This window comes from Salvelinus namaycush, unplaced genomic scaffold (assembly GCF_016432855.1).
Source record: "Salvelinus namaycush isolate Seneca unplaced genomic scaffold, SaNama_1.0 Scaffold3255, whole genome shotgun sequence".
Lineage (NCBI taxonomy): Eukaryota > Metazoa > Chordata > Actinopteri > Salmoniformes > Salmonidae > Salvelinus > Salvelinus namaycush.
In genome coordinates this window covers 1-27,084 of record NW_024060181.1, presented here as the reverse complement: position 1 = coordinate 27,084, position 27,084 = coordinate 1, and the positions used below count along the sequence as shown (strand labels likewise).

Here is a 27,084-nt window from a genome sequence, read left to right as displayed (position 1 = left end):
GCCACAGCCCACCTAAAACTGTTCTACCGCTTCTTAGTAGGAAAAATAATGCACTCACTACTGTAAGTCTTTGCGAAATGACTAACATGTAAAACATCAGACTTGCTTTCAATGGGAATGACAGTAACAAGTTAAATATTGCAGCTTTAAGCGAAAAAGAACATGGTGTGCACTACATTCTCACGCACGGACTTTTAGATTTTAGAATATTCGCATGAAAATCTGTATCCAATTGGGTGTAAACCTACGACTGGTGGGAAAATGTGCATATGTTCTTTATGCAGATTTTAGAATATTCATATTAAAATCTGTCGCCAAATTGGCTGGAAACCTAGCTAATGACATTCTTAAAGAGGCTCGTCTCACATTGGTGAAGGCAGATCAAGGCTGAGTGTACCATTTCATTGATCTTTTTGAAGTGTGCTTAACCTTTCTCAAAGAAAAAGAAAAACAGTAGGTAAACACTACGAGTCCACACCTATCCTTTATCAGTATGCTATAATTCTGTTGCCAATCTGCAGAGGTCAAAACACCAGCACCTGTGTGAAACTCCTTAGTCCAGAGCTGTATGTGAGTATCCCAGTCTTTAGCCAGGTGAAACATTTCAGTATTTCAGTCTTGGTATAGGAAAGCCATCTAGAAAAGGTAGGCTATATAGAAAATCAGGAGTATGATTTTGGATTTGCATTATATTATTCATGTTTTTGGCAGGTTGTTGAATGTTTTCCTCCTTTAACGTGACCATGAGGACCACTGGGAAAGCTCTGTTTTGCCACCTCTACATGTTACTGCTTTTGTGTAAGTATGGCTACAGGTATTTAAAATAAGTCCCCATTAATTCCAGAATGTATATTGTAGGGGTTTACATTGTCCACTCTGAATCGAACCTAACATTTCTTCTTTTAGTTTAAACTTAATGGAAGTAGTAAAAAAGTTTATGAAAAGTGAGCAAAATGCTGTGAGTCAATTGATGTTTTTGTGGTATCCCATACATATGGTGTAACGTGTACACTGGGAGTCAGGAAGCAAGTTCAGCGAGTGTATTAATAAATAAATATGGAACGAAACAGGAGTGGTGTACGACATGAAACATTGACGCCTAGGGATTGAACTAAAGGGAGTGATATGTAAGGTAATCAGGCAGGTGATTGAGTCCAGGTGAGTCTGATGACAGGTGTGTGTAATAATGAGCAGCCTGACGACCCCGAGAGGGAGTGTACGTGACATATGGCTTTGGTGCAAGTTGTTTCACAGGGATACACAGATATTTAAGTAAAAGTAAGCATAGTCGGACTGATTGTTTAAAAAAAATATATATTATATATTTTTTTATCATAGTTTCTTTATTTGGCTTTTCAATATTTTACAAACACTACCACCCTCAATCCCATGCTCCGTTGACTGATTATATTCTCCCATCTGTGTATGAAAAAGCATGGTACCTAAGTAAAGGCTCTCTTCAACCTTTCAGTCTCTATTATCTAGCTGATGACCTTTGATAAATGGTATGACATTAGTTGCAGAACAAGGTGACTTTGGTAAAGTGAGTACACTGCTCAGGAAAGTGCAAGGTGACATCTTTTTTTACTGTGAGCTTATACACCATTCATAACCCTCAAACACCAATATTTCGATGACAAACAAATGATGAGTCAATCCTTTGTTGTATGATTTACTTTTAGAGGTTTTTGCCAAGGAAAGGACCTCTTCTTCAATGACAAAAGACTCCTACTCCCAGAATCCTACAAGATTGGCTGGATGGAGGCCATTGATGACGACAAATTAATCTCTGACATCACCATACCTGGTACCCATGACACCATGGCTCTCTATGGAGGCCCAGCGGCAGAGTGTCAGGCCTGGGAGTTGGGGGATCAGCTGAGGGCCGGCATACGCTATCTGGACCTCAGGATATTCGCCTTTGAAAACAAACTCTATGTCATGCACTGGGTTGTCTACCAACACAAGTCGTTCTATGAGGTCCTTGACACGATCAGAGCATTTTTGTCCGAATTCAGAAGTGAGGCGGTTCTCATTAGAGTAAAGCCTGATTTGTTTGATAAAGAGAATGTTGAGGAGCTGATTGGAGAAATGATTATTGATGATACAGATGTATGGGTGAAGTCTGACATGCCAACTATGGCTGAGGCAAGAGGAAAGATGATATTTGTACAGAAATCCAGCTTTAAGCTGGGCATTCCTCTCTTGGAAACAGACAGCAAGGGTGACTATGAAGTTACGCATATTGCAGACAAGGAGAACAAAATTGTGAAACACTTGACACAAGCTTCAGGTGATTGTGGTGGGGATTATATCGTTCTGAGCTACTCCAGTGGCACTGGCATTGGCACACTGTTGGGCATGTTTCTAACTCCCAAGAAGGTGGCTGAAAAGATTGACCCATGGCTCGATCAGTATCTGAGACAGTTCTCCAGTGACCACAGCAGTGCATGTTTCGGGGTGATTGCCATGGACTTTCCTGGTATCGACCTCATTCAAACAGTCATTAAGATCAATGATTGGTGAAGTGTTCACCCATGGAAGTCATAATTATATTGCTGTCTGAAATGTTAGTTGACACCATTAGATTAAGTCCAGCAACAACACATGACACATACTATACTTGATTGTGCTCATATTGAAAAGGAGCGAGAAAGAAGACTATGACAAAGTAAAGAATTTAGTGATTGTAACGTAGTATTGGCATGCGCTCTTAAACAACAATAATGAAGACTTGGCACTACACGTCTTTGTACTTTGCCCCTGCTTGCTCTATTAAAAACAAAGAAAATCATTAAAATGGCAAAGAACAACTATGGAGTCCATGCTTTGTGTGTGTGTGTGGTGGGGGGTTCTTCAGTATGGCAGGAAATGACAGGAATCCATTATATGTTTTTTTTCAGTGAGGGAAGGGTTAACCTCTCAGGATCTCTTTAAAGTGAGGAGGAGGGCCTGTTGGGAACTAGCTGAGACTGGCTGAGCCCTCCCTACCAGCTACTTCCCTGTAAGGAAACCAAACTGCGCAACAAGCAGACTGGTCTGCCACTGTGATTGAACAGGACCTGTAGAGGTGTCCATCTCAATTGCAGGAACGGGTGAGCTTTTCTCTAAAATACATGTTGAATAATACGTTTTGAGTGAATTTAAATCTTAAATCTGTGTGTAGTTGTTTCATGCTCTCAAAAAGAAATGATGTAATTACAAAATAGTAAATAAATAGATTATATTAAACAATTCACACTGCAAAGTTCAGCAGTTATAATCTAAGCAAACATTTGTTAGGGTTTACATTCGTGAGTCAGGGGATGGATTTGATGGGGAACACCCAATGGTTGAGTTTGTTTTGCATGGCCGGGTGCTCCTGGTGGGCGGAGTTTGCGTATTTTAGACCATTCCATTGGTCTTTAAGTGAAATCTCTACACACCCGGGGCACCGGGACATGCCAAACGAACTCCACCACTGACAGACGGATGTGTAACTTCTGGATAGTACTGTATTTTACAGTACTGTTTAATCTGGTTTACTGGGACATTATATGGTATGTGTACTTTCTGCTGCTAACTAAAATAAACACTATTTGTAAATACCTGTAGCCTACTGGTACAAAATGGGTGGAGTTCTTTCTAATTCAAAATGGCTGCCATTGATGGCATCGCCCAGGTGGGTGCTATACATTGTAAGTGGATGAGTGAGTTTCCCCCATATCTAAGTAAACAATCAGTGGCATAAATGCTTTATGGTAAAGTGATGCAGAATTGTTGTGCTGTACTGATTTGCTTGAATTCATAAGTTAATTGAGCAACATGGTAATACATTTGCTGTTTCAAGTCATTTCCCAGAAGGGGGAGTTATGTTGTGCACTTCCTGCTCATGTGTAGCAGAGGCTCTACACCCACTCATCACCACACTTTATGACATGCCCTTTCTCCTATCATCTTTCAATGAGGCAAGAGATTACCGCAATGAAGGAAAGCAAAGCAACAAAATAATGGGTAGATTCACTTTAATGTTGTCCACGTGGGATGGAACCTGTTAGTCACTATGACCCAATACACACTGTAGCAGTGACAGTAAGAGAGCCCTTATTTAGGTCATATTCAGAGTGCTGTACAATGCAATAGATTCTCTAACGGAAAGGATAGTTGGTCCTTTAAAAAAAAAATTGTATCCTACAGATACAACACAGACTTTTCCAGATGTTTTTGGAATGAATGTGCACCTTTTAACATCATGACAGTATAAGGCATACACACTTATTTTAACATTAAGGTGATTGTTCTGCCTTTTGTTTTAGAGCTGTGTAACCAAGAGTGGCCAGCATGTCAGTGACTGTGACCAAAGGTGGAGGGGTGACTGTATTTACTGTGAACTCTAAAGAAGGAAGCAGTTGGCCACTGCTGTGTCAAATACTTGGGACCTTGTGCTACAGCCCATCATGCTCTGTGTCCCAGGGACTGAGGAGGCTCCAAGCAAGTTCCCAGACAGCTCTGGGGGTAGGTGAACTAAAATAACACACACCACAACATACATGTCTATCATCACTGTGTTGCATTTGTCATCGGAAGTGAGAGAGAGATTTCTAAAATTATTATTTTCTTTCACAGACTATACAGATCATGGTGGGAGTTCTCAACATTGGCTTGGGAGCAATCCTTGTTAGCACGGATTATTCTAGCTCACTGCGATGGAATGGGGTTCCTTATTGGCTTGGTGGTGTGGTAAGCTTACTTTATTTTGTTATCGTTTACCATGTCATCATGTTTAGTATGGAAGCACGTGATTTCACTTGGAGTTATAACCACAGTAAACAAAACCAGGAAACATAAGTAACTGCCTACCCACACTTAGTCTTTTTTAAATAAAATAACAGGGTTAAAGTCAAATATCTGTTTTTTCTTATGACATTTTTGTTATTTATAAGGACAAATAATGTGTTGATTGTAGGTTGTTCGTATTTGATTTTGATATGTGTGCCTTCTCCTTAGTTTATAGCCGTTGGCATCATGTGTATATTGGCTGAGAAGTTCCCCAGTCCTGCTTGGTGAGTTGTTCACTGATGCACATACCTTTAACTCTTTCCTGTCATTCCTTAGCCTCATTCCCTTCCTCCATTGAACAATCATTCAATCTGATCCAGCTGAATTATAATCATCAACTGAATATCTGAGATATCTAGACCTCTGTGGTTTACTCAGTTGAGTCAAACTGGTTTTATATTCCCTGATTGTGTTTTAGGTGGGCATCAATGTTTTGATGAACCTGTCAGGTGCTGCTCTGGCCATTACTGGAATTGTGCTGTATGCTATAGACCTGGCACACTACAATTTCTGGTGGATTTGCAATGGTGACAACTACAACTGGCGAGATGACTACTATGGCGGCCAGGTGACAAACCACCCAGTGATCCGGAGAGGGATAGACTCTTGGCGAAATGCAAAGATGCCAAGCAGATTGCACAGGTGAGTGCTTTTCAATTAAGTTTTTTAATGATATCCATCATGTGAGGAAGGTGTCCCTTGTCTGTTTTAAGTAAAATATATGAACATTTGATTAGAAGGATCAAACTGCTTAATTTAGCAATGAACATGTGTCCTTAAACAGAGATAGTGGGTACCATGTTTAAAGCACATTCTAATAGCTGGTATGCCAGTCTGTTTCTGTATTTTCCAGTGTTCACCAACAGCACTATCTTGCTAAACAATCCAGTCAACTGTCAATATGTTCAAATGTGTTTGTTCTACCATTAGATGTTGATGAATGCCTTGGACATCGTGCTCATCGTCTCTTGCAGTCCTTCAGCTTTGTGTCACCATAAGCTCTGCGGTGTGGGTATCAAGGCTTTGTACAAGAATGGAAAGGAGGGAAAAGAGGTATGAACAGAGAACCCTTGAACAGAGCGAATACAACGGCCATACAAATGGAAGTAGAATACGGATATGTAGATACACACACACAACCAAGGTAATGTTTGTTGTGTCCTGCCAAGTAATGTGTAACTTTGCTCTGATATGTTGCAGAACATCCGGGACCTGGAGCAGTATAAGCCTCTGCTGGAGGAGGTCACCACTAACCCTGCAGCTTAAAGAGCACTGATCTGATATACTTTATTGACCAGGTGGGGAAATTTGTCATGGATGATTAAAGAGTGATGCTGCTTCCACATGGAATACATAAATAAATAGAATGAAATGTATTCTACATAAATGGATCATCATACACCCCCCTCCACACCCACACATTTGTTGTTATACATACAGTATGTAGTACATATAGTTAACTTCCTTAATTTACTGTAACGCCTACTGTGATTTTGCTTTATTTAAATGACAACTGACACTGATTGTATGTCTTCATGCTTTTTGTATTGTCATTTTTCCAGAACTGAAAGGACAGTTATAAAGGGGACTATATCAAGTTAATTAATGAATTGACTGTTGTATATTCATTTTTTTCTGCATTTTGATAATTTCTTACTGTATCTTTTATTCTGTTGTCCCCCCCCCCCCCTCAAAAAAAATAAACTAACTTTCTTAGCTCAACAGTTTTACTGTTTTGAAACTGTACTGTCAGGTGGCATTCATTCCCATACAAACATACACCGTTGGTTGCTCATAGGTTTTCTTGGAGGTAAATATAGGTAACTGCCAAAATAAAGACAACACCAACATAAAGTGTTGCATTATCTACTAAGTTAATATATGCAATTGTTTTAAGATGGTCGTCATCAAATTGATAATTTAGCCACTTGAATTTGAGGACCCCTGTAGGTATATAAAAAAAATATATATATTATTTGATGAAACATTGAATTTGGCCTTTACTGCTATAATCCATAGAAACATTAACACATTTAATATTCGCAAAACAGACAGTCCAAAATAAATCATAATGTTTTGAAGTATTTGTCCTATACCCTGGCGTTATGCAGTTTCTCTGGACCCCCGCAAGGTTGGAGTGGGCCCCCCACTCCCTACAATAAAATAAAATGCATCAGCCAGAGAGCCACTCACAAAATTTAGACTACCAACCACTGTCCATGGTGCTGAAATTGGGACATATCTATGCGGTTGCCTATCGGATCGATGATAGGCTTTCTGTGGTGCCAGGGCATGTAGCGTATAGCTTTGCTTTAGCAAATGGATACATGTTTATTGGTAGGCCTATTTGGTTGTCATTTTCTCATGTTAAGCTTAACATTTCACAAAGCTGTACACAGTGCCGCAAGGCTGCCATGATTTAACATTCTGGCTGGTGGCAACAATGTAAATAAAGTTGGAAATTGAACCTTTTCACACGTGAGTCTGAAACGGTCGCCCCAGCGTGAGTTGTTTTATGCACGTGATGTCAGAATGCACTCACTGTTCCAAAATGTGATTATTACGCAACAGGGTAGTTAACATGCTGCCTACTAATAATCTATAGGCTGTGTTTCAACTTGTCAGTTTCAAATTATTTCAAACAAGTTGTATTTTCCAACCGTTTAAATAGAGGTGTGTTAAGCCTCCTCATTAATTCACATTCAGTGTTGCGTACAATTTATGTTTGAGGCTTAACTGAGCCAGATAAACTTCTCTCTTCGAGGAGAGCCCACCGCACTTCACTCATGTTTGCACAAATCATGTATGCATATATTTGCTCAGTCTTGCAGGAATTGGAACATTTTCTTGCTGGTGCTAGCTTTGCCTAACTTGTTGTTTTCCTTACAAATAATAACTTTGGACATGTGTGAGTTCCTATCAAAGTAAGTTCCTTATTTTCTGTATATCGTGCTGTCGTTTCTACTGTAGGCGCATACTGCATGTACATTTGAAGTCGGAATTTTATATACACTTATGTTGTAGTCATTAAAACTCGTTTTTCAACCACTCCACCACTGTCTTGTTAACAAACTATAGCTTTGGCAAGTTGGTTAGGACATCTACTTTGTGCATGACACAAGTAATTTTTCCAACAATTGTTTACAGACAGATTATTTATCTTATATCACCGTATCACAATTCCAGTGGGTCAGAAGTTTACATAGACTAAGCTGACTGTGCCTTTAAAACCTTTTAGGGGTAGGGGGCAGCATTTTCACTTTTGGATGAATTGCGTGCCCATAGTGAACTGCCTCCTACTCTGTTCCAGATGCTAATATATGCATATTATTATTACTATTGGATAGAAAAGACTCTGAAGTTTTAAAACTGTTTGAATTATGTCTGTGAGTATAACAGAACTCATATGGCAGGCAAACTTCCAAACAGGAAGTGGAAATTCTGGGGCTGGTTGATGTTAAACCCATGTCTATTCACATCCCAGTAAGATGGATCTGCTCGCACTTCCTACGCCTTCCACTAGATGTCAACAGTCAGTAGAACGTGGAATGAAGCCTCTAGTGTGATGTGGGGCCGGATGGCAGCTATTTGAGTCAGTGGTCTGGCAGAATGCTAGTTCCTGGTTATGCGCATTACTCATGATATCGCCATGCATTCCATTACTCTGTAGACAAAAACGAATGCTCCGGTTGGAACGTTATTGGATATATATGATAACAACATCCTGAAGATTGATTCTCTACTTAATTTGACCAGTTTATTCGACCTGGAATATAACTTTTTTAAGTTTTTCGTCCGAAGTTCGCCTGGACCGGCGCCAGCGTTTGGACATGTGAACTAAACGTGCTAGCAAAAGTAGCTAATTGGACACTAGTAATGGACATTATCGAACAAAACAACTATTTATTGTGGAACTAGGATTCCTGGCACTGCATTCTGATGAAAGATCATCAAAGGTAAGGGAATATTTATGATGTCATTTCGTATTTCTGTTGACTCCAACATGGCGGAGAAATGTTGTGTATTTCTGAGCGCCGTCTCAGATTATTGCATGGTATGCTTTTTCCGTAAAGTTTAAAAAAAAATCTGACACAGCGCTTGCATTAAGAACAAGTGTATCTTTAATTAAATGTAAAACATGTATCTTTCATCAAAGTTTATGAGTATTTCTGTTATTTGACGTGGCTCTCTGTAATTACTCCGGATATTTGGAGGCATTTCTGAACATGGCGCCAATGTAAACCGAGATTTGTGGATATAAATATGCACATTATCGAACAAAACAGAAATGTATTGTGTAACATGATGTCCTATGAGTGTCATCTGATGAAGACTATCAAAGGTTAGTGATTAATTTTATCTCTATTTCTGCTTTTGTGACTATCGGCTGGGAAAAATGGCTGTGTGTTTTTTGGATTTGGTGGTGATCTAACATAAATATATGTTGTGTTTTCGCTGTAAAACATTTTAAAAATCGGACACGATGGGTAGATTAACAAGATGTTTATCTTTCATTTGCTGTATTGGACTTGTTAATGTGTGAAAGTTAAATATTTCAAAAAAATATTTTTGAATTTCCCGCGCTGCCTTTTCAGCGGAATGTTGGGGGGGTTCCGCTAGCGGAACGTGTGTCCTAGAAAGGTTTTAAACAGCTTGGAAAATTCTAGAAAATTCTGTCATGGTTTTAGAAGCTTCTGATAAGCTTTTTGATATCATTTGAGTCAATTGGAGGTGTACCTGTGGATGTATTTCAAGGTCTACCTTCAAACTGAGGTGCCTCGTTGCTTGACATCATGGAGAAATCAAAAGAAATCCAAACAATTGTAGACCTCCACAAGTCTGGCTCATCCTTGGGAGCAATTTCCAAACGCCTGAAGGTACCACGTTCATCTGAACAAACAATAGTACACAAGTATAAACACCATGGGACCACGCAGCCGTCACACCGCTCAGGAAGGAGATGCATTCTGTCTCCTAGAGATGAACGTACTTTGGTGCGAAAAGTGCAAATAAATCCCAGAACAACATCAAAGGACCTTGTGAAGATGCTGGAGGAAACAGGTACAAAAGTATCTATATCCACAGTAAAACGAATCCTATATCGACATAACCTGAAAGGCTGCTCAGCCTCAGCCACTGCTCCAAAACTGCCATTAAATAGCCAGACTATGGTTTGCAACTGCACATGGGGACAAAGATCATACTTTTTTGAGAAATGTCCTCTGGTCTGATGAAACAGAAATAGAACTGTTTGGCCATAATGACCATCGCTATGTTTGGAGGAAAAAGGGGGAGGCTTGCAAGTGAAAGAACACCATCCCAACCGTGAAGCACGGGGGTGGCAGCATCATGTTGTGGGGGTGCTTTGCTGCAGGAGGGACTGGTGCACTTCACAAAATAGATGGCATCATGAAGAAGAAAAATTATGTGTATATTTTGAATCAGTCTCAAGACATCAGTCAGGAAGTTAAAGCTTGGTTGCAAATGGGCCTTCCAAATGGACAATGACCCCAAGCATACTTCCAAAGTTGTGGCAAAATGGCTTAAGGACAACAAAGTCAAGGTATTGGAGTGGCCATCACAAAGCCCTGACCTCAATCCTATAGAACGTTTGTGGGCAGAACTGAATAAGCATGTGCGAGCAAGGAGGCCTACAAACCTGACTCAGTTAAACCAGCTCTGTCAGGAGGAATGGGACAAAAGTCACCCAACTTATTGTGGGAAGCTTGTGGAAGGCTACCCGAAATGTTTGACCCAAGTTAAACAATTTAAAGGCAATGCTACCAAATACTTATTGAGTGTATGTAAACTTATGACCCACTGGGAATGTGATGAAAGAAATAAAAGCTGAAATAAATCACTCTCTCTACTATTATTCTGACATAAAATGAAGTGGTGATCCTAACTGACCTAAGACAGGGAATCTTTACTAGGATTAAATGTCAGGAATTGTGAAAAACTGAGTCTAAATGTATTTGGCTAAGGTGTACCTAAACTTCCGACTTCAACTGTGTGTATGTATGTGTCACGTTCCTGACCTGTTTTCTGTTAGTTTTGTATGTGTTAGTTGGTCAGGACGTGAGTTTGTACCCTCTCTGTAACTGTGGAGGGGTGTCCGGTACGCCAGTGGTCCTATATCTGAGAAATATAGGAAAACAAATAAATAAAATAATCTAGACTCATGTTTGGTCATGTTATTCGTGGCACATTTGACCCCCTATGCACTTTTAGGGTTACCTTCAAATGACTCCACTGAAGCTTGTGTGACTCATAGAGCAGAACAACCGACACCTTTGTGTTCATGAGAGTGTCGGTTTTGTGAGAAGACCTCTTCGAAATGAGGACGTCTGCGACAGAGAGTTCAGATGTAAAGCTTGTTGATGTCAAAGAGTCAAACAACCGACACTGTTGTGAGAGTCTCATCTTTCAATGATGGGTTCGGGTTTTACCCCGATTTTGTGACGATTTTCTTTTTCCCCAATCTCATGGTATCCAATTGGTAGTTACAGTCTTGTCCCATCGCTGCATCCCCCGTACGGACTCGGGAGAGGCGAAGGTCGAGAGCCGTGCGTCCTCCGAAACACAACCCAGCCAAGCTGCACTGCTTCTTGACACATTGCCCGCTTAACCTAGTAACCAGCCGCACCAATGTGTCAGAGGAAACACCATACACCTGGCGACCGTGTCAGTGTGCACTGCGCCTGGCCCGCCACATGAGTCACTAGTGTGAGATGGGAGAAGAAAATCCCTGCTGGCCAAACCCACCTCTAACCCGGATGACGCTGCGACAATTGTGCACTGCCCCATGGATCTCCCGGTCACGGCCGGCTGCGACAGAGCCTGGACTCGACAGAACCAGAACCTCTAGTGACACAGCAAGCACTGCGATGCAGTGCCTTAGACCACTGCGCCACTCGGGAGGCCCCTATTTCAGTCACTTCTAACCATGGTAGCTAAAATACTCACAAGCTAACGTTAGCTAGTTACGTAGTTAGCTAGCTCATGCTTGCTATATACAAACATATATATATATATATATATATATATATATATATATATATATATATATATATATATATATATATATATATACATACGGACGTGGCATTTTGGCAACTTTGAAAAAAATGACTTAATATCAGAGTTGTGCCTGTTGTCATAGATAGATAGAGGACTCATCATATAACACGTTCAAGCATGTTGTTCACATGTGTCGGCCCTCTCATTGGCTAGAATGGTCCCACCTGCTCTCGCATCACCCACCTTCAATCGTTGAGGACATGTATTTCCATTGTTATAGCGGTCACTTTACTATCTTGTCAATATAATAAACAATCTTTGCTACATCACAAAACCAGCTAACAAGATTCTCAAGCTGAGATGAAAGCAGTATTACCTGAGGTCTTTGCAACGTTGAAGTCTAGTGGTGTGGGGGTGTCATTGCATTTGACCAAAATGTATGTGTGCTACTCAATTGTGTAAATAAACCCAGATATAAATCATTGGTCCTATACTGTCAAATCTAAAATTGTAATGCTGAGAAAAAAAGTGGGCAAATACTTTATATATAAAATATTATATTTAAAGGGGCAATCCGCAGTTGCTACATACATTTTTGGACTTAAGAATGAATGATATAAATTGATTCCTGAATAATATAATTTATGCCGCATGATCTTAGTTCAACTATCACACCCTATCAAAACCCAAAATATAAGATTGTTTTACTCCAATGTTTGTAAACAATGTAAATGTAAACAAACACTGCATTCTAAAAACTTGGTTCAAAAGAAAATGTTAATATCGTGGATGGTCAGTCCTTGCACCGTCATGCTTATGAATGTGAGAGTGGTTACATTTCTCCAGGCCCATCCCTCAGCTTTTTACCATAACAGCGTTGGGGTGTCTACTTTGTTATTGTTTTAACTGCAAATTGGCCCTTTAATTAAATTATTGGAGTTTTTTTGTGCGGTAATGAGCATAAAATCCCACATGCATTCATTTAATCCTTTAATGACATGAGAATTATGTTTAGAAGGTGAATAACAGCCTATTAGGCCTAATAACTAAATCAGAGCACTGCACGATTCTAATGTATTTGACCTAAAGTCATATTTTGTAAAAAAAAAAAAAAAAATGATTTATGAAAGCTGTGATGAAAACAGGGAGTTTCGGTAGGCTTCAATTTTATAAATGCCAACAGATAATTTGTTCATTGGACATGGACATCTTTTTGTGTCGGTAAAATTAATTACGCGAGAAATGGCGGTGGAAACGCCTTTATGAGCAAATATTGATTTGATATAATAATTATCATATGAAAGTACATTTGGATGTGGCGCGCGCGCAGGGGGAAGGGGGTCCCGAGTGAAAACGTTTTGGGATCCACTGGTGTAGATAATCATTGTAGGCATACTATCTAAACCAGGGGTGTCAAACTCATTCCATGGAGGGCAGAGTGTCTGCGGGTATTTGTTTTTTCCTTTCAATGAAGACCTAGACAACCAAGTGAGGGGAGTTTCATACTAATTACTAACCTTAATTAGTCAATCAAGTACAAGGGTGGAGCGAAAGCTCGGCTCTCCGTGGAATGAGTTTGACACGTGATCTAAACTGCTGTGAAATACATTTTCCATAAGCAAAAATGTAGAATTTTCAGATGTTTGAAGCTGGTGTGGCCTACAAAACCGAAAGTAAAAGACGCAAAACTAACCTTTAAACTGGGAGCCACAGCCCACCTAAAACTGTTCTACCGCTTCTTAGTAGGAAAAATAATGCACTCACTACTGTAAGTCTTTGCGAAATGACTAACATGTAAAACATCAGACTTGCTTTCAATGGGAATGACAGTAACAAGTTAAATATTGCAGCTTTAAGCGAAAAAGAACATGGTGTGCACTACATTCTCACGCACGGACTTTTAGATTTTAGAATATTCGCATGAAAATCTGTATCCAATTGGGTGTAAACCTACCGACTGGTGGGAAAATGTGCATATGTTCTTTATGCAGATTTTAGAATATTCATATTAAAATCTGTCGCCAAATTGGCTGGAAACCTAGCTAATGACATTCTTAAAGAGGCTCGTCTCACATTGGTGAAGGCAGATCAAGGCTGAGTGTACCATTTCATTTGATCTTTTTGAAGTGTGCTTAACCTTTCTCAAAGAAAAAGAAAAACAGTAGGTAAACACTACGAGTCCACACCTATCCTTTATCAGTATGCTATAATTCTGTTGCCAATCTGCAGAGGTCAAAACACCAGCACCTGTGTGAAACTCCTTAGTCCAGAGCTGTATGTGAGTATCCCAGTCTTTAGCCAGGTGAAACATTTCAGTATTTCAGTCTTGGTATAGGAAAGCCATCTAGAAAAGGTAGGCTATATAGAAAATCAGGAGTATGATTTTTGGATTTGCATTATATTATTCATGTTTTTTGGCAGGTTGTTGAATGTTTTCCTCCTTTAACGTGACCATGAGGACCACTGGGAAAGCTCTGTTTTGCCACCTCTACATGTTACTGCTTTTTGTGTAAGTATGGCTACAGGTATTTAAAATAAGTCCCCATTAATTCCAGAATGTATATTGTAGGGGTTTACATTGTCCACTCTGAATCGAACCTAACATTTCTTCTTTTAGTTTAAACTTAATGGAAGTAGTAAAAAAGTTTATGAAAAGTGAGCAAAATGCTGTGAGTCAATTGATGTTTTTGTGGTATCCCATACATATGGTGTAACGTGTACACTGGGAGTCAGGAAGCAAGTTCAGCGAGTGTATTTAATAAATAAATATGGAACGAAACAGGAGTGGTGTACCGACATGAAACATTGACGCCTAGGGATTGAACTAAAGGGAGTGATATGTAAGGTAATCAGGCAGGTGATTGAGTCCAGGTGAGTCTGATGACAGGTGTGTGTAATAATGAGCAGCCTGACGACCCCGAGAGGGAGTGTACGTGACATATGGCTTTGGTGCAAGTTGTAATTCACAGGGATACACAGATATTTAAGTAAAAGTAAGCATAGTCTGGACTGATTGTTTAAAAAAAATATATATTATATATTTTTTTATCATAGTTTCTTTATTTGGCTTTTCAATATTTTACAAACACTACCACCCTCAATCCCATGCTCCGTTGACTGATTATATTCTCCCATCTGTGTATGAAAAAGCATGGTACCTAAGTAAAGGCTCTCTTCAACCTTTCAGTCTCTATTATCTAGCTGATGACCTTTGATAAATGGTATGACATTAGTTGCAGAACAAGGTGACTTTGGTAAAGTGAGTACACTGCTCAGGAAAGTGCAAGGTGACATCTTTTTTTACTGTGAGCTTATACACCATTCATAACCCTCAAACACCAATATTTCGATGACAAACAAATGATGAGTCAATCCTTTGTTGTATGATTTACTTTTAGAGGTTTTTGCCAAGGAAAGGACCTCTTCTTCAATGACAAAAGACTCCTACTCCCAGAATCCTACAAGATTGGCTGGATGGAGGCCATTGATGACGACAAATTAATCTCTGACATCACCATACCTGGTACCCATGACACCATGGCTCTCTATGGAGGCCCAGCGGCAGAGTGTCAGGCCTGGGAGTTGGGGGATCAGCTGAGGGCCGGCATACGCTATCTGGACCTCAGGATATTCGCCTTTGAAAACAAACTCTATGTCATGCACTGGGTTGTCTACCAACACAAGTCGTTCTATGAGGTCCTTGACACGATCAGAGCATTTTTGTCCGAATTCAGAAGTGAGGCGGTTCTCATTAGAGTAAAGCCTGATTTGTTTGATAAAGAGAATGTTGAGGAGCTGATTGGAGAAATGATTATTGATGATACAGATGTATGGGTGAAGTCTGACATGCCAACTATGGCTGAGGCAAGAGGAAAGATGATATTTGTACAGAAATCCAGCTTTAAGCTGGGCATTCCTCTCTTGGAAACAGACAGCAAGGGTGACTATGAAGTTACGCATATTGCAGACAAGGAGAACAAAATTGTGAAACACTTGACACAAGCTTCAGGTGATTGTGGTGGGGATTATATCGTTCTGAGCTACTCCAGTGGCACTGGCATTGGCACACTGTTGGGCATGTTTCTAACTCCCAAGAAGGTGGCTGAAAAGATTGACCCATGGCTCGATCAGTATCTGAGACAGTTCTCCAGTGACCACAGCAGTGCATGTTTCGGGGTGATTGCCATGGACTTTCCTGGTATCGACCTCATTCAAACAGTCATTAAGATCAATGATTGGTGAAGTGTTCACCCATGGAAGTCATAATTATATTGCTGTCTGAAATGTTAGTTGACACCATTAGATTAAGTCCAGCAACAACACATGACACATACTATACTTGATTGTGCTCATATTGAAAAGGAGCGAGAAAGAAGACTATGACAAAGTAAAGAATTTAGTGATTGTAACGTAGTATTGGCATGCGCTCTTAAACAACAATAATGAAGACTTGGCACTACACGTCTTTGTACTTTGCCCCTGCTTGCTCTATTAAAAACAAAGAAAATCATTAAAATGGCAAAGAACAACTATGGAGTCCATGCTTTGTGTGTGTGTGTGGTGGGGGGGTTCTTCAGTATGGCAGGAAATGACAGGAATCCATTATATGTTTATTTTTCAGTGAGGGAAGGGTTAACCTCTCAGGATCTCTTTAAAGTGAGGAGGAGGGCCTGTTGGGAACTAGCTGAGACTGGCTGAGCCCTCCCTACCAGCTACTTCCCTGTAAGGAAACCAAACTGCGCAACAAGCAGACTGGTCTGCCACTGTGATTGAACAGGACCTGTAGAGGTGTCCATCTCAATTGCAGGAACGGGTGAGCTTTTCTCTAAAATACATGTTGAATAATACGTTTTGAGTGAATTTAAATCTTAAATCTGTGTGTAGTTGTTTCATGCTCTCAAAAAGAAATGATGTAATTACAAAATAGTAAATAAATAGATTATATTAAACAATTCACACTGCAAAGTTCAGCAGTTATAATCTAAGCAAACATTTGTTAGGGTTTACATTCGTGAGTCAGGGGATGGATTTGATGGGGAACACCCAATGGTTGAGTTTGTTTTGCATGGCCGGGTGCTCCTGGTGGGCGGAGTTTGCGTATTTTAGACCATTCCATTGGTCTTTAAGTGAAATCTCTACACACCCGGGGCACCGGGACATGCCAAACGAACTCCACCACTGACAGACGGATGTGTAACTTCTGGATAGTACTGTATTTTACAGTACTGTTTAATCTGGTTTACTGGGACATTATATGGTATGTGTACTTTCTGCTGCTAACTAAAAATAAACACTATTTGTAAATACCTGTAGCCTACTGGTACAAAATGGGTGGAGTTCTTTCTAATTCAAAATGGCTGCCATTGATGGCATCGCCCAGGTGGGTGCTATACATTGTAAGTGGATGAGTGAGTTTCCCCCATATCTAAGTAAACAATCAGTGGCATAAATGCTTTATGGTAAAGTGATGCAGAATTGTTGTGCTGTACTGATTTGCTTGAATTCATAAGTTAATTGAGCAACATGGTAATACATTTGCTGTTTCAAGTCATTTCCCAGAAGGGGGAGTTATGTTGTGCACTTCCTGCTCATGTGTAGCAGAGGCTCTACACCCACTCATCACCACACTTTATGACATGCCCTTTCTCCTATCATCTTTCAATGAGGCAAGAGATTACCGCAATGAAGGAAAGCAAAGCAACAAAATAATGGGTAGATTCACTTTAATGTTGTCCACGTGGGATGGAACCTGTTAGTCACTATGACCCAATACACACTGTAGCAGTGACAGTAAGAGAGCCCTTATTTAGGTCATATTCAGAGTGCTGTACAATGCAATAGATTCTCTAACGGAAAGGATAGTTGGTCCTTTAAAAAAAAAATTGTATCCTACAGATACAACACAGACTTTTCCAGATGTTTTTGGAATGAATGTGCACCTTTTAACATCATGACAGTATAAGGCATACACACTTATTTTAACATTAAGGTGATTGTTCTGCCTTTTGTTTTAGAGCTGTGTAACCAAGAGTGGCCAGCATGTCAGTGACTGTGACCAAAGGTGGAGGGGTGACTGTATTTACTGTGAACTCTAAAGAAGGAAGCAGTTGGCCACTGCTGTGTCAAATACTTGGGACCTTGTGCTACAGCCCATCATGCTCTGTGTCCCAGGGACTGAGGAGGCTCCAAGCAAGTTCCCAGACAGCTCTGGGGGTAGGTGAACTAAAATAACACACACCACAACATACATGTCTATCATCACTGTGTTGCATTTGTCATCGGAAGTGAGAGAGAGATTTCTAAAATTATTATTTTCTTTCACAGACTATACAGATCATGGTGGGAGTTCTCAACATTGGCTTGGGAGCAATCCTTGTTAGCACGGATTATTCTAGCTCACTGCGATGGAATGGGGTTCCTTATTGGCTTGGTGGTGTGGTAAGCTTACTTTATTTTGTTATCGTTTACCATGTCATCATGTTTAGTATGGAAGCACGTGATTTCACTTGGAGTTATAACCACAGTAAACAAAACCAGGAAACATAAGTAACTGCCTACCCACACTTAGTCTTTTTTAAATAAAATAACAGGGTTAAAGTCAAATATCTGTTTTTTTCTTATGACATTTTTGTTATTTATAAGGACAAATAATGTGTTGATTGTAGGTTGTTCGTATTTGATTTTGATATGTGTGCCTTCTCCTTAGTTTATAGCCGTTGGCATCATGTGTATATTGGCTGAGAAGTTCCCCAGTCCCTGCTTGGTGAGTTGTTCACTGATGCACATACCTTTAACTCTTTCCTGTCATTCCTTAGCCTCATTCCCTTCCTCCATTGAACAATCATTCAATCTGATCCAGCTGAATTATAATCATCAACTGAATATCTGAGATATCTAGACCTCTGTGGTTTACTCAGTTGAGTCAAACTGGTTTTATATTCCCTGATTGTGTTTTAGGTGGGCATCAATGTTTTGATGAACCTGTCAGGTGCTGCTCTGGCCATTACTGGAATTGTGCTGTATGCTATAGACCTGGCACACTGCAATTTCTGGTGGATTTGCAATGGTGACAACTACAACTGGCGAGATGACTACTATGGCGGCCAGGTGACAAAACCACCCAGTGATCCGGAGAGGGATAGACTCTTGGCGAAATGCAAAGATGCCAAGCAGATTGCACAGGTGAGTGCTTTTCAATTAAGTTTTTTAATGATATCCATCATGTGAGGAAGGTGTCCCTTGTCTGTTTTAAGTAAAATATATGAACATTTGATTAGAAGGATCAAACTGCTTAATTTAGCAATGAACATGTGTCCTTAAACAGAGATAGTGGGTACCATGTTTAAAGCACATTCTAATAGCTGGTATGCCAGTCTGTTTCTGTATTTTCCAGTGTTCACCAACAGCACTATCTTGCTAAACAATCCAGTCAACTGTCAATATGTTCAAATGTGTTTGTTCTACCATTAGATGTTGATGAATGCCTTGGACATCGTGCTCATCGTCCTTGCAGTCCTTCAGCTTTGTGTCACCATAAGCTCTGCGGTGTTGGGTATCAAGGCTTTGTACAAGAATGGAAAGGAGGGAAAAGAGGTATGAACAGAGAACCCTTGAACAGAGCGAATACAACGGCCATACAAATGGAAGTAGAATACGGATATGTAGATACACACACACAACCAAGGTAATGTTTGTTGTGTCCTGCCAAGTAATGTGTAACTTTGCTCTGATATGTTGCAGAACATCCGGGACCTGGAGCAGTATAAGCCTCTGCTGGAGGAGGTCACCACTAACCCTGCAGCTTAAAGAGCACTGATCTGATATACTTTATTGACCAGGTGGGGAAATTTGTCATGGATGATTAAAGAGTGATGCTGCTTCCACATGGAATACATAAATAAATAGAATGAAATGTATTCTACATAAATGGATCATCATACACCCCCCTCCACACCCACACATTTGTTGTTATACATACAGTATGTAGTACATATAGTTAACTTCCTTAATTTACTGTAACGCCTACTGTGATTTTGCTTTATTTAAATGACAACTGACACTGATTGTATGTCTTCATGCTTTTTGTATTTGTCATTTTTCCAGAACTGAAAGGACAGTTATAAAGGGGACTATATCAAGTTAATTAATGAATTGACTGTTGTATATTCATTTTTTTCTGCATTTTGATAATTTCTTACTGTATCTTTTATTCTGTTGTCCCCCCCCCCCCCTCAAAAAAAATAAACTAACTTTCTTAGCTCAACAGTTTTACTGTTTTGAAACTGTACTGTCAGGTGGCATTCATTCCCATACAAACATACACCGTTGGTTGCTCATAGGTTTTCTTGGAGGTAAATATAGGTAACTGCCAAAATAAAGACAACACCAACATAAAGTGTTGCATTATCTACTAAGTTAATATATGCAATTGTTTTAAGATGGTCGTCATCAAATTGATAATTTAGCCACTTGAATTTGAGGACCCCTGTAGGTATATATAAAAAAAATATATATATATATTTGATGAAACATTGAATTTGGCCTTTACTGCTATAATCCATAGAAACATTAACACATTTAATATTCGCAAAACAGACAGTCCAAAAATAAATCATAATGTTTTGAAGTATTTGTCCTATACCCTGGCGTTATGCAGTTTCTCTGGACCCCCGCAAGGTTGGAGTGGGCCCCCCACTCCCTACAATAAACATAAAATGCATCAGCCAGAGAGCCACTCACAAAATTTAGACTACCAACCACTGTCCATGGTGCTGAAATTGGGACATATCTATGCGGTTGCCTATCGGATCGATGATAGGCTTTCTGTGGTGCCAGGGCATGTAGCGTATAGCTTTGCTTTAGCAAATGGATACATGTTTATTGGTAGGCCTATTTGGTTGTCATTTTCTCATGTTAAGCTTAACATTTCACAAAGCTGTACACAGTGCCGCAAGGCTGCCATGATTTAACATTCTGGCTGGTGGCAACAATGTAAATAAAGTTGGAAATTGAACCTTTTCACACGTGAGTCTGAAACGGTCGCCCCAGCGTGAGTTGTTTTATGCACGTGATGTCAGAATGCACTCACTGTTCCAAAATGTGATTATTACGCAACAGGGTAGTTAACATGCGCTGCCTACTAATAATCTATAGGCTGTGTTTCAACTTGTCAGTTTCAAATTATTTCAAACAAGTTGTATTTTCCAACCGTTTAAATAGAGGTGTGTTAAGCCTCCTCATTAATTCACATTCAGTGTTGCGTACAATTTATGTTTGAGGCTTAACTGAGCCAGATAAACTTCTCTCTTCGAGGAGAGCCCACCGCACTTCACTCATGTTTGCACAAATCATGTATGCATATATTTGCTCAGTCTTGCAGGAATTGGAACATTTTCTTGCTGGTGCTAGCTTTGCCTAACTTGTTGTTTTCCTTACAAATAATAACTTTGGACATGTGTGAGTTCCTATCAAAGTAAGTTCCTTATTTTCTGTATATCGTGCTGTCGTTTCTACTGTAGGCGCATACTGCATGTACATTTGAAGTCGGAATTTTATATACACTTATGTTGTAGTCATTAAAACTCGTTTTTCAACCACTCCACCACTGTCTTGTTAACAAACTATAGCTTTGGCAAGTTGGTTAGGACATCTACTTTGTGCATGACACAAGTAATTTTTCCAACAATTGTTTACAGACAGATTATTTATCTTATAAATCACCGTATCACAATTCCAGTGGGTCAGAAGTTTACATAGACTAAGCTGACTGTGCCTTTAAAACCTTTTAGGGGTAGGGGGCAGCATTTTCACTTTTGGATGAATTGCGTGCCCATAGTGAACTGCCTCCTACTCTGTTCCAGATGCTAATATATGCATATTATTATTACTATTGGATAGAAAAGACTCTGAAGTTTTTAAAACTGTTTGAATTATGTCTGTGAGTATAACAGAACTCATATGGCAGGCAAACTTCCAAACAGGAAGTGGAAATTCTGGGCTGGTTGATGTTAAACCCATTGTCTATTCACATCCCAGTAAGATATGGATCTGCTCGCACTTCCTACGCCTTCCACTAGATGTCAACAGTCAGTAGAACGTGGAATGAAGCCTCTAGTGTGATGTGGGGCCGGATGGCAGCTATTTGAGTCAGTGGTCTGGCAGAATGCTAGTTCCTGGTTATGCGCATTACTCATGATATCGCCATGCATTCCATTACTCTGTAGACAAAAACGAATGCTCCGGTTGGAACGTTATTGGATATATATGATAACAACATCCTGAAGATTGATTCTCTACTTAATTTGACCAGTTTATTCGACCTGGAATATAACTTTTTTAAGTTTTCGTCCGAGTTCGCCTGGACCGGCGCCAGCGTTTGGACATGTGAACTAAACGTGCTAGCAAAAGTAGCTAATTGGACACTAGTAATGGACATTATCGAACAAAACAACTATTTATTGTGGAACTAGGATTCCTGGCACTGCATTCTGATGAAAGATCATCAAAGGTAAGGGAATATTTATGATGTCATTTCGTATTTCTGTTGACTCCAACATGGCGGAGAAATGTTGTGTATTTCTGAGCGCCGTCTCAGATTATTGCATGGTATGCTTTTTCCGTAAAGTTTAAAAAAAAATCTGACACAGCGCTTGCATTAAGAACAAGTGTATCTTTAATTAAATGTAAAACATGTATCTTTCATCAAAGTTTATGAGTATTTCTGTTATTTGACGTGGCTCTCTGTAATTACTCCGGATATTTTGGAGGCATTTCTGAACATGGCGCCAATGTAAACCGAGATTTGTGGATATAAATATGCACATTATCGAACAAAACAGAAATGTATTGTGTAACATGATGTCCTATGAGTGTCATCTGATGAAGACTATCAAAGGTTAGTGATTAATTTTATCTCTATTTCTGCTTTTGTGACTATCTTTGGCTGGGAAAAATGGCTGTGTGTTTTTTGGATTTGGTGGTGATCTAACATAAATATATGTTGTGTTTTCGCTGTAAAACATTTTAAAAATCGGACACGATGGGTAGATTAACAAGATGTTTATCTTTCATTTGCTGTATTGGACTTGTTAATGTGTGAAAGTTAAATATTTCAAAAAAATATTTTTGAATTTCCCGCGCTGCCTTTTCAGCGGAATGTTGGGGGGGTTCCGCTAGCGGAACGTGTGTCCTAGAAAGGTTTTAAACAGCTTGGAAAATTCTAGAAAATTCTGTCATGGTTTTAGAAGCTTCTGATAAGCTTTTTGATATCATTTGAGTCAATTGGAGGTGTACCTGTGGATGTATTTCAAGGTCTACCTTCAAACTGAGGTGCCTCGTTGCTTGACATCATGGAGAAATCAAAAGAAATCCAAACAATTGTAGACCTCCACAAGTCTGGCTCATCCTTGGGAGCAATTTCCAAACGCCTGAAGGTACCACGTTCATCTGAACAAACAATAGTACACAAGTATAAACACCATGGGACCACGCAGCCGTCACACCGCTCAGGAAGGAGATGCATTCTGTCTCCTAGAGATGAACGTACTTTGGTGCGAAAAGTGCAAATAAATCCCAGAACAACATCAAAGGACCTTGTGAAGATGCTGGAGGAAACAGGTACAAAAGTATCTATATCCACAGTAAAACGAATCCTATATCGACATAACCTGAAAGGCTGCTCAGCCTCAGCCACTGCTCCAAAACTGCCATTAAATAGCCAGACTATGGTTTGCAACTGCACATGGGGACAAAGATCATACTTTTTTGAGAAATGTCCTCTGGTCTGATGAAACAGAAATAGAACTGTTTGGCCATAATGACCATCGCTATGTTTGGAGGAAAAAGGGGGAGGCTTGCAAGTGAAAGAACACCATCCCAACCGTGAAGCACGGGGGTGGCAGCATCATGTTGTGGGGGTGCTTTGCTGCAGGAGGGACTGGTGCACTTCACAAAATAGATGGCATCATGAAGAAGAAAAATTATGTATATTTTGAATCAGTCTCAAGACATCAGTCAGGAAGTTAAAGCTTGGTTGCAAATGGGCCTTCCAAATGGACAATGACCCCAAGCATACTTCCAAAGTTGTGGCAAAATGGCTTAAGGACAACAAAGTCAAGGTATTGGAGTGGCCATCACAAAGCCCTGACCTCAATCCTATAGAACGTTTGTGGGCAGAACTGAATAAGCATGTGCGAGCAAGGAGGCCTACAAACCTGACTCAGTTAAACCAGCTCTGTCAGGAGGAATGGGACAAAAGTCACCCAACTTATTGTGGGAAGCTTGTGGAAGGCTACCCGAAATGTTTGACCCAAGTTAAACAATTTAAAGGCAATGCTACCAAATACTTATTGAGTGTATGTAAACTTATGACCCACTGGGAATGTGATGAAAGAAATAAAAGCTGAAATAAATCACTCTCTCTACTATTATTCTGACATAAAATGAAGTGGTGATCCTAACTGACCTAAGACAGGGAATCTTTACTAGGATTAAATGTCAGGAATTGTGAAAAACTGAGTCTAAATGTATTTGGCTAAGGTGTACCTAAACTTCCGACTTCAACTGTGTGTATGTATGTGTCACGTTCCTGACCTGTTTTCTGTTAGTTTTGTATGTGTTAGTTGGTCAGGACGTGAGTTTGTACCCTCTCTGTAACTGTGGAGGGGTGTCCGGTACGCCAGTGGTCCTATATCTGAGAAATATAGGAAAACAAATAAATAAAATAATCTAGACTCATGTTTGGTCATGTTATTCGTGGCACATTTGACCCCCTATGCACTTTTAGGGTTACCTTCAAATGACTCCACTGAAGCTTGTGTGACTCATAGAGCAGAACAACCGACACCTTTGTGTTCATGAGAGTGTCGGTTTTGTGAGAAGACCTCTTCGAAATGAGGACGTCTGCGACAGAGAGTTCAGATGTAAAGCTTGTTGATGTCAAAGAGTCAAACAACCGACACTGTTGTGAGAGTCTCATCTTTCAATGATGGGTTCGGGTTTTACCCCGATTTTGTGACGATTTTCTTTTTCTCCCCAATCTCATGGTATCCAATTGGTAGTTACAGTCTTGTCCCATCGCTGCATCCCCCGTACGGACTCGGGAGAGGCGAAGGTCGAGAGCCGTGCGTCCTCCGAAACACAACCCAGCCAAGCTGCACTGCTTCTTGACACATTGCCCGCTTAACCTAGTAACCAGCCGCACCAATGTGTCAGAGGAAACACCATACACCTGGCGACCGTGTCAGTGTGCACTGCGCCTGGCCCGCCACATGAGTCACTAGTGTGAGATGGGAGAAGAAAATCCCTGCTGGCCAAACCCACCTCTAACCCGGATGACGCTGCGACAATTGTGCACTGCCCCATGGATCTCCCGGTCACGGCCGGCTGCGACAGAGCCTGGACTCGACAGAACCAGAACCTCTAGTGACACAGCAAGCACTGCGATGCAGTGCCTTAGACCACTGCGCCACTCGGGAGGCCCCTATTTCAGTCACTTCTAACCATGGTAGCTAAAATACTCACAAGCTAACGTTAGCTAGTTACGTAGTTAGCTAGCTCATGCTTGCTATATACAAACATATATATATATATATATATATATATATATATATATATATACATACGGACGTGGCATTTTGGCAACTTTGAAAAAAATGACTTAATATCAGAGTTGTGCCTGTTGTCATAGATAGATAGAGGACTCATCATATAACACGTTCAAGCATGTTGTTCACATGTGTCGGCCCTCTCATTGGCTAGAATGGTCCCACCTGCTCTCGCATCACCCACCTTCAATCGTTGAGGACATGTATTTCCATTGTTATAGCGGTCACTTTACTATCTTGTCAATATAATAAACAATCTTTGCTACATCACAAAACCAGCTAACAAGATTCTCAAGCTGAGATGAAAGCAGTATTACCTGAGGTCTTTGCAACGTTGAAGTCTAGTGGTGTGGGGGTGTCATTGCATTTGACCAAAATGTATGTGTGCTACTCAATTGTGTAAATAAACCCAGATATAAATCATTGGTCCTATACTGTCAAATCTAAAATTGTAATGCTGAGAAAAAAATGGGCAAATACTTTATATATAAAATATTATATTTAAAGGGGCAATCCGCAGTTGCTACATACATTTTTGGACTTAAGAATGAATGATATAAATTGATTCCTGAATAATATAATTTATGCCGCATGATCTTAGTTCAACTATCACACCCTATCAAAACCCAAAATATAAGATTGTTTTACTCCAATGTTTGTAAACAATGTAAATGTAAACAAACACTGCATTCTAAAAACTTGGTTCAAAAGAAAATGTTAATATCGTGGATGGTCAGTCCTTGCACCGTCATGCTTATGAATGTGAGAGTGGTTACATTTCTCCAGGCCCATCCCTCAGCTTTTTACCATAACAGCGTTGGGGTGTCTACTTTGTTATTGTTTTAACTGCAAATTGGCCCTTTAATTAAATTATTGGAGTTTTTTTGTGCGGTAATGAGCATAAAATCCCACATGCATTCATTTAATCCTTTAATGACATGAGAATTATGTTTAGAAGGTGAATAACAGCCTATTAGGCCTAATAACTAAATCAGAGCACTGCACGATTCTAATGTATTTGACCTAAAGTCATATTTTGTAAAAAAAAAAAAAAAATGATTTATGAAAGCTGTGATGAAAACAGGGAGTTTCGGTAGGCTTCAATTTTAAATGCCAACAGATAATTTGTTCATTGGACATGGACATCTTTTTGTGTCGGTAAAATTAATTACGCGAGAAATGGCGGTGGAAACGCCTTTATGAGCAAATATTGATTTGATATAATAATTATCATATGAAAGTACATTTGGATGTGGCGCGCGCGCAGGGGAAGGGGGTCCCGAGTGAAAACGTTTTGGGATCCACTGGTGTAGATAATCATTGTAGGCATACTATCTAAACCAGGGGTGTCAAACTCATTCCATGGAGGGCAGAGTGTCTGCGGGTATTTGTTTTTTCCTTTCAATGAAGACCTAGACAACCAAGTGAGGGGAGTTTCATACTAATTACTAACCTTAATTAGTCAATCAAGTACAAGGGTGGAGCGAAAGCTCGGCTCTCCGTGGAATGAGTTTGACACGTGATCTAAACTGCTGTGAAATACATTTTCCATAAGCAAAAATGTAGAATTTTCAGATGTTTGAAGCTGGTGTGGCCTACAAAACCGAAAGTAAAAGACGCAAAACTAACCTTTAAACTGGGA

At 39.9% G+C, this 27,084-nt stretch overlaps 3 protein-coding genes and 1 pseudogene across 3 annotated transcripts; all 4 read left to right on the top strand.

The window, feature by feature from the left end:
* Positions 1-1,682: 1,682 nt before the first annotated feature.
* Positions 1,683-2,555, top strand: LOC120040124 (1-phosphatidylinositol phosphodiesterase-like; the record flags this gene model as incomplete). The annotated part of the gene is made up of 1 exon (XM_038985369.1): positions 1,683-2,555. A coding segment is annotated over one exon (844 nt), but the record flags the coding sequence as incomplete, so codon positions are not given.
* Positions 2,556-2,914: 359 nt separating this feature from the next.
* Positions 2,915-6,361, top strand: LOC120040127 (annotated as a pseudogene).
* A 7,907-nt stretch (positions 6,362-14,268) lies between these two features.
* LOC120040125 (1-phosphatidylinositol phosphodiesterase-like) lies at positions 14,269-16,109 on the top strand. The gene is made up of 2 exons (XM_038985371.1): positions 14,269-14,347; positions 15,237-16,109. The coding sequence occupies exons 1-2, from the start codon at positions 14,292-14,294 to the stop codon at positions 16,078-16,080; spliced, it is 900 nt and encodes a 299-aa protein (XP_038841299.1). The 5' UTR covers positions 14,269-14,291; the 3' UTR covers positions 16,081-16,109.
* A 375-nt stretch (positions 16,110-16,484) lies between these two features.
* On the top strand, positions 16,485-20,101 carry LOC120040126 (transmembrane protein 176A-like). The gene is made up of 8 exons (XM_038985372.1): positions 16,485-16,651; positions 17,853-18,051; positions 18,163-18,276; positions 18,545-18,601; positions 18,796-19,020; positions 19,309-19,431; positions 19,579-19,676; positions 19,942-20,101. The coding sequence occupies exons 2-7, from the start codon at positions 17,878-17,880 to the stop codon at positions 19,642-19,644; spliced, it is 759 nt and encodes a 252-aa protein (XP_038841300.1). The 5' UTR covers positions 16,485-16,651; positions 17,853-17,877; the 3' UTR covers positions 19,645-19,676; positions 19,942-20,101.
* Positions 20,102-27,084: the final 6,983 nt, after the last annotated feature.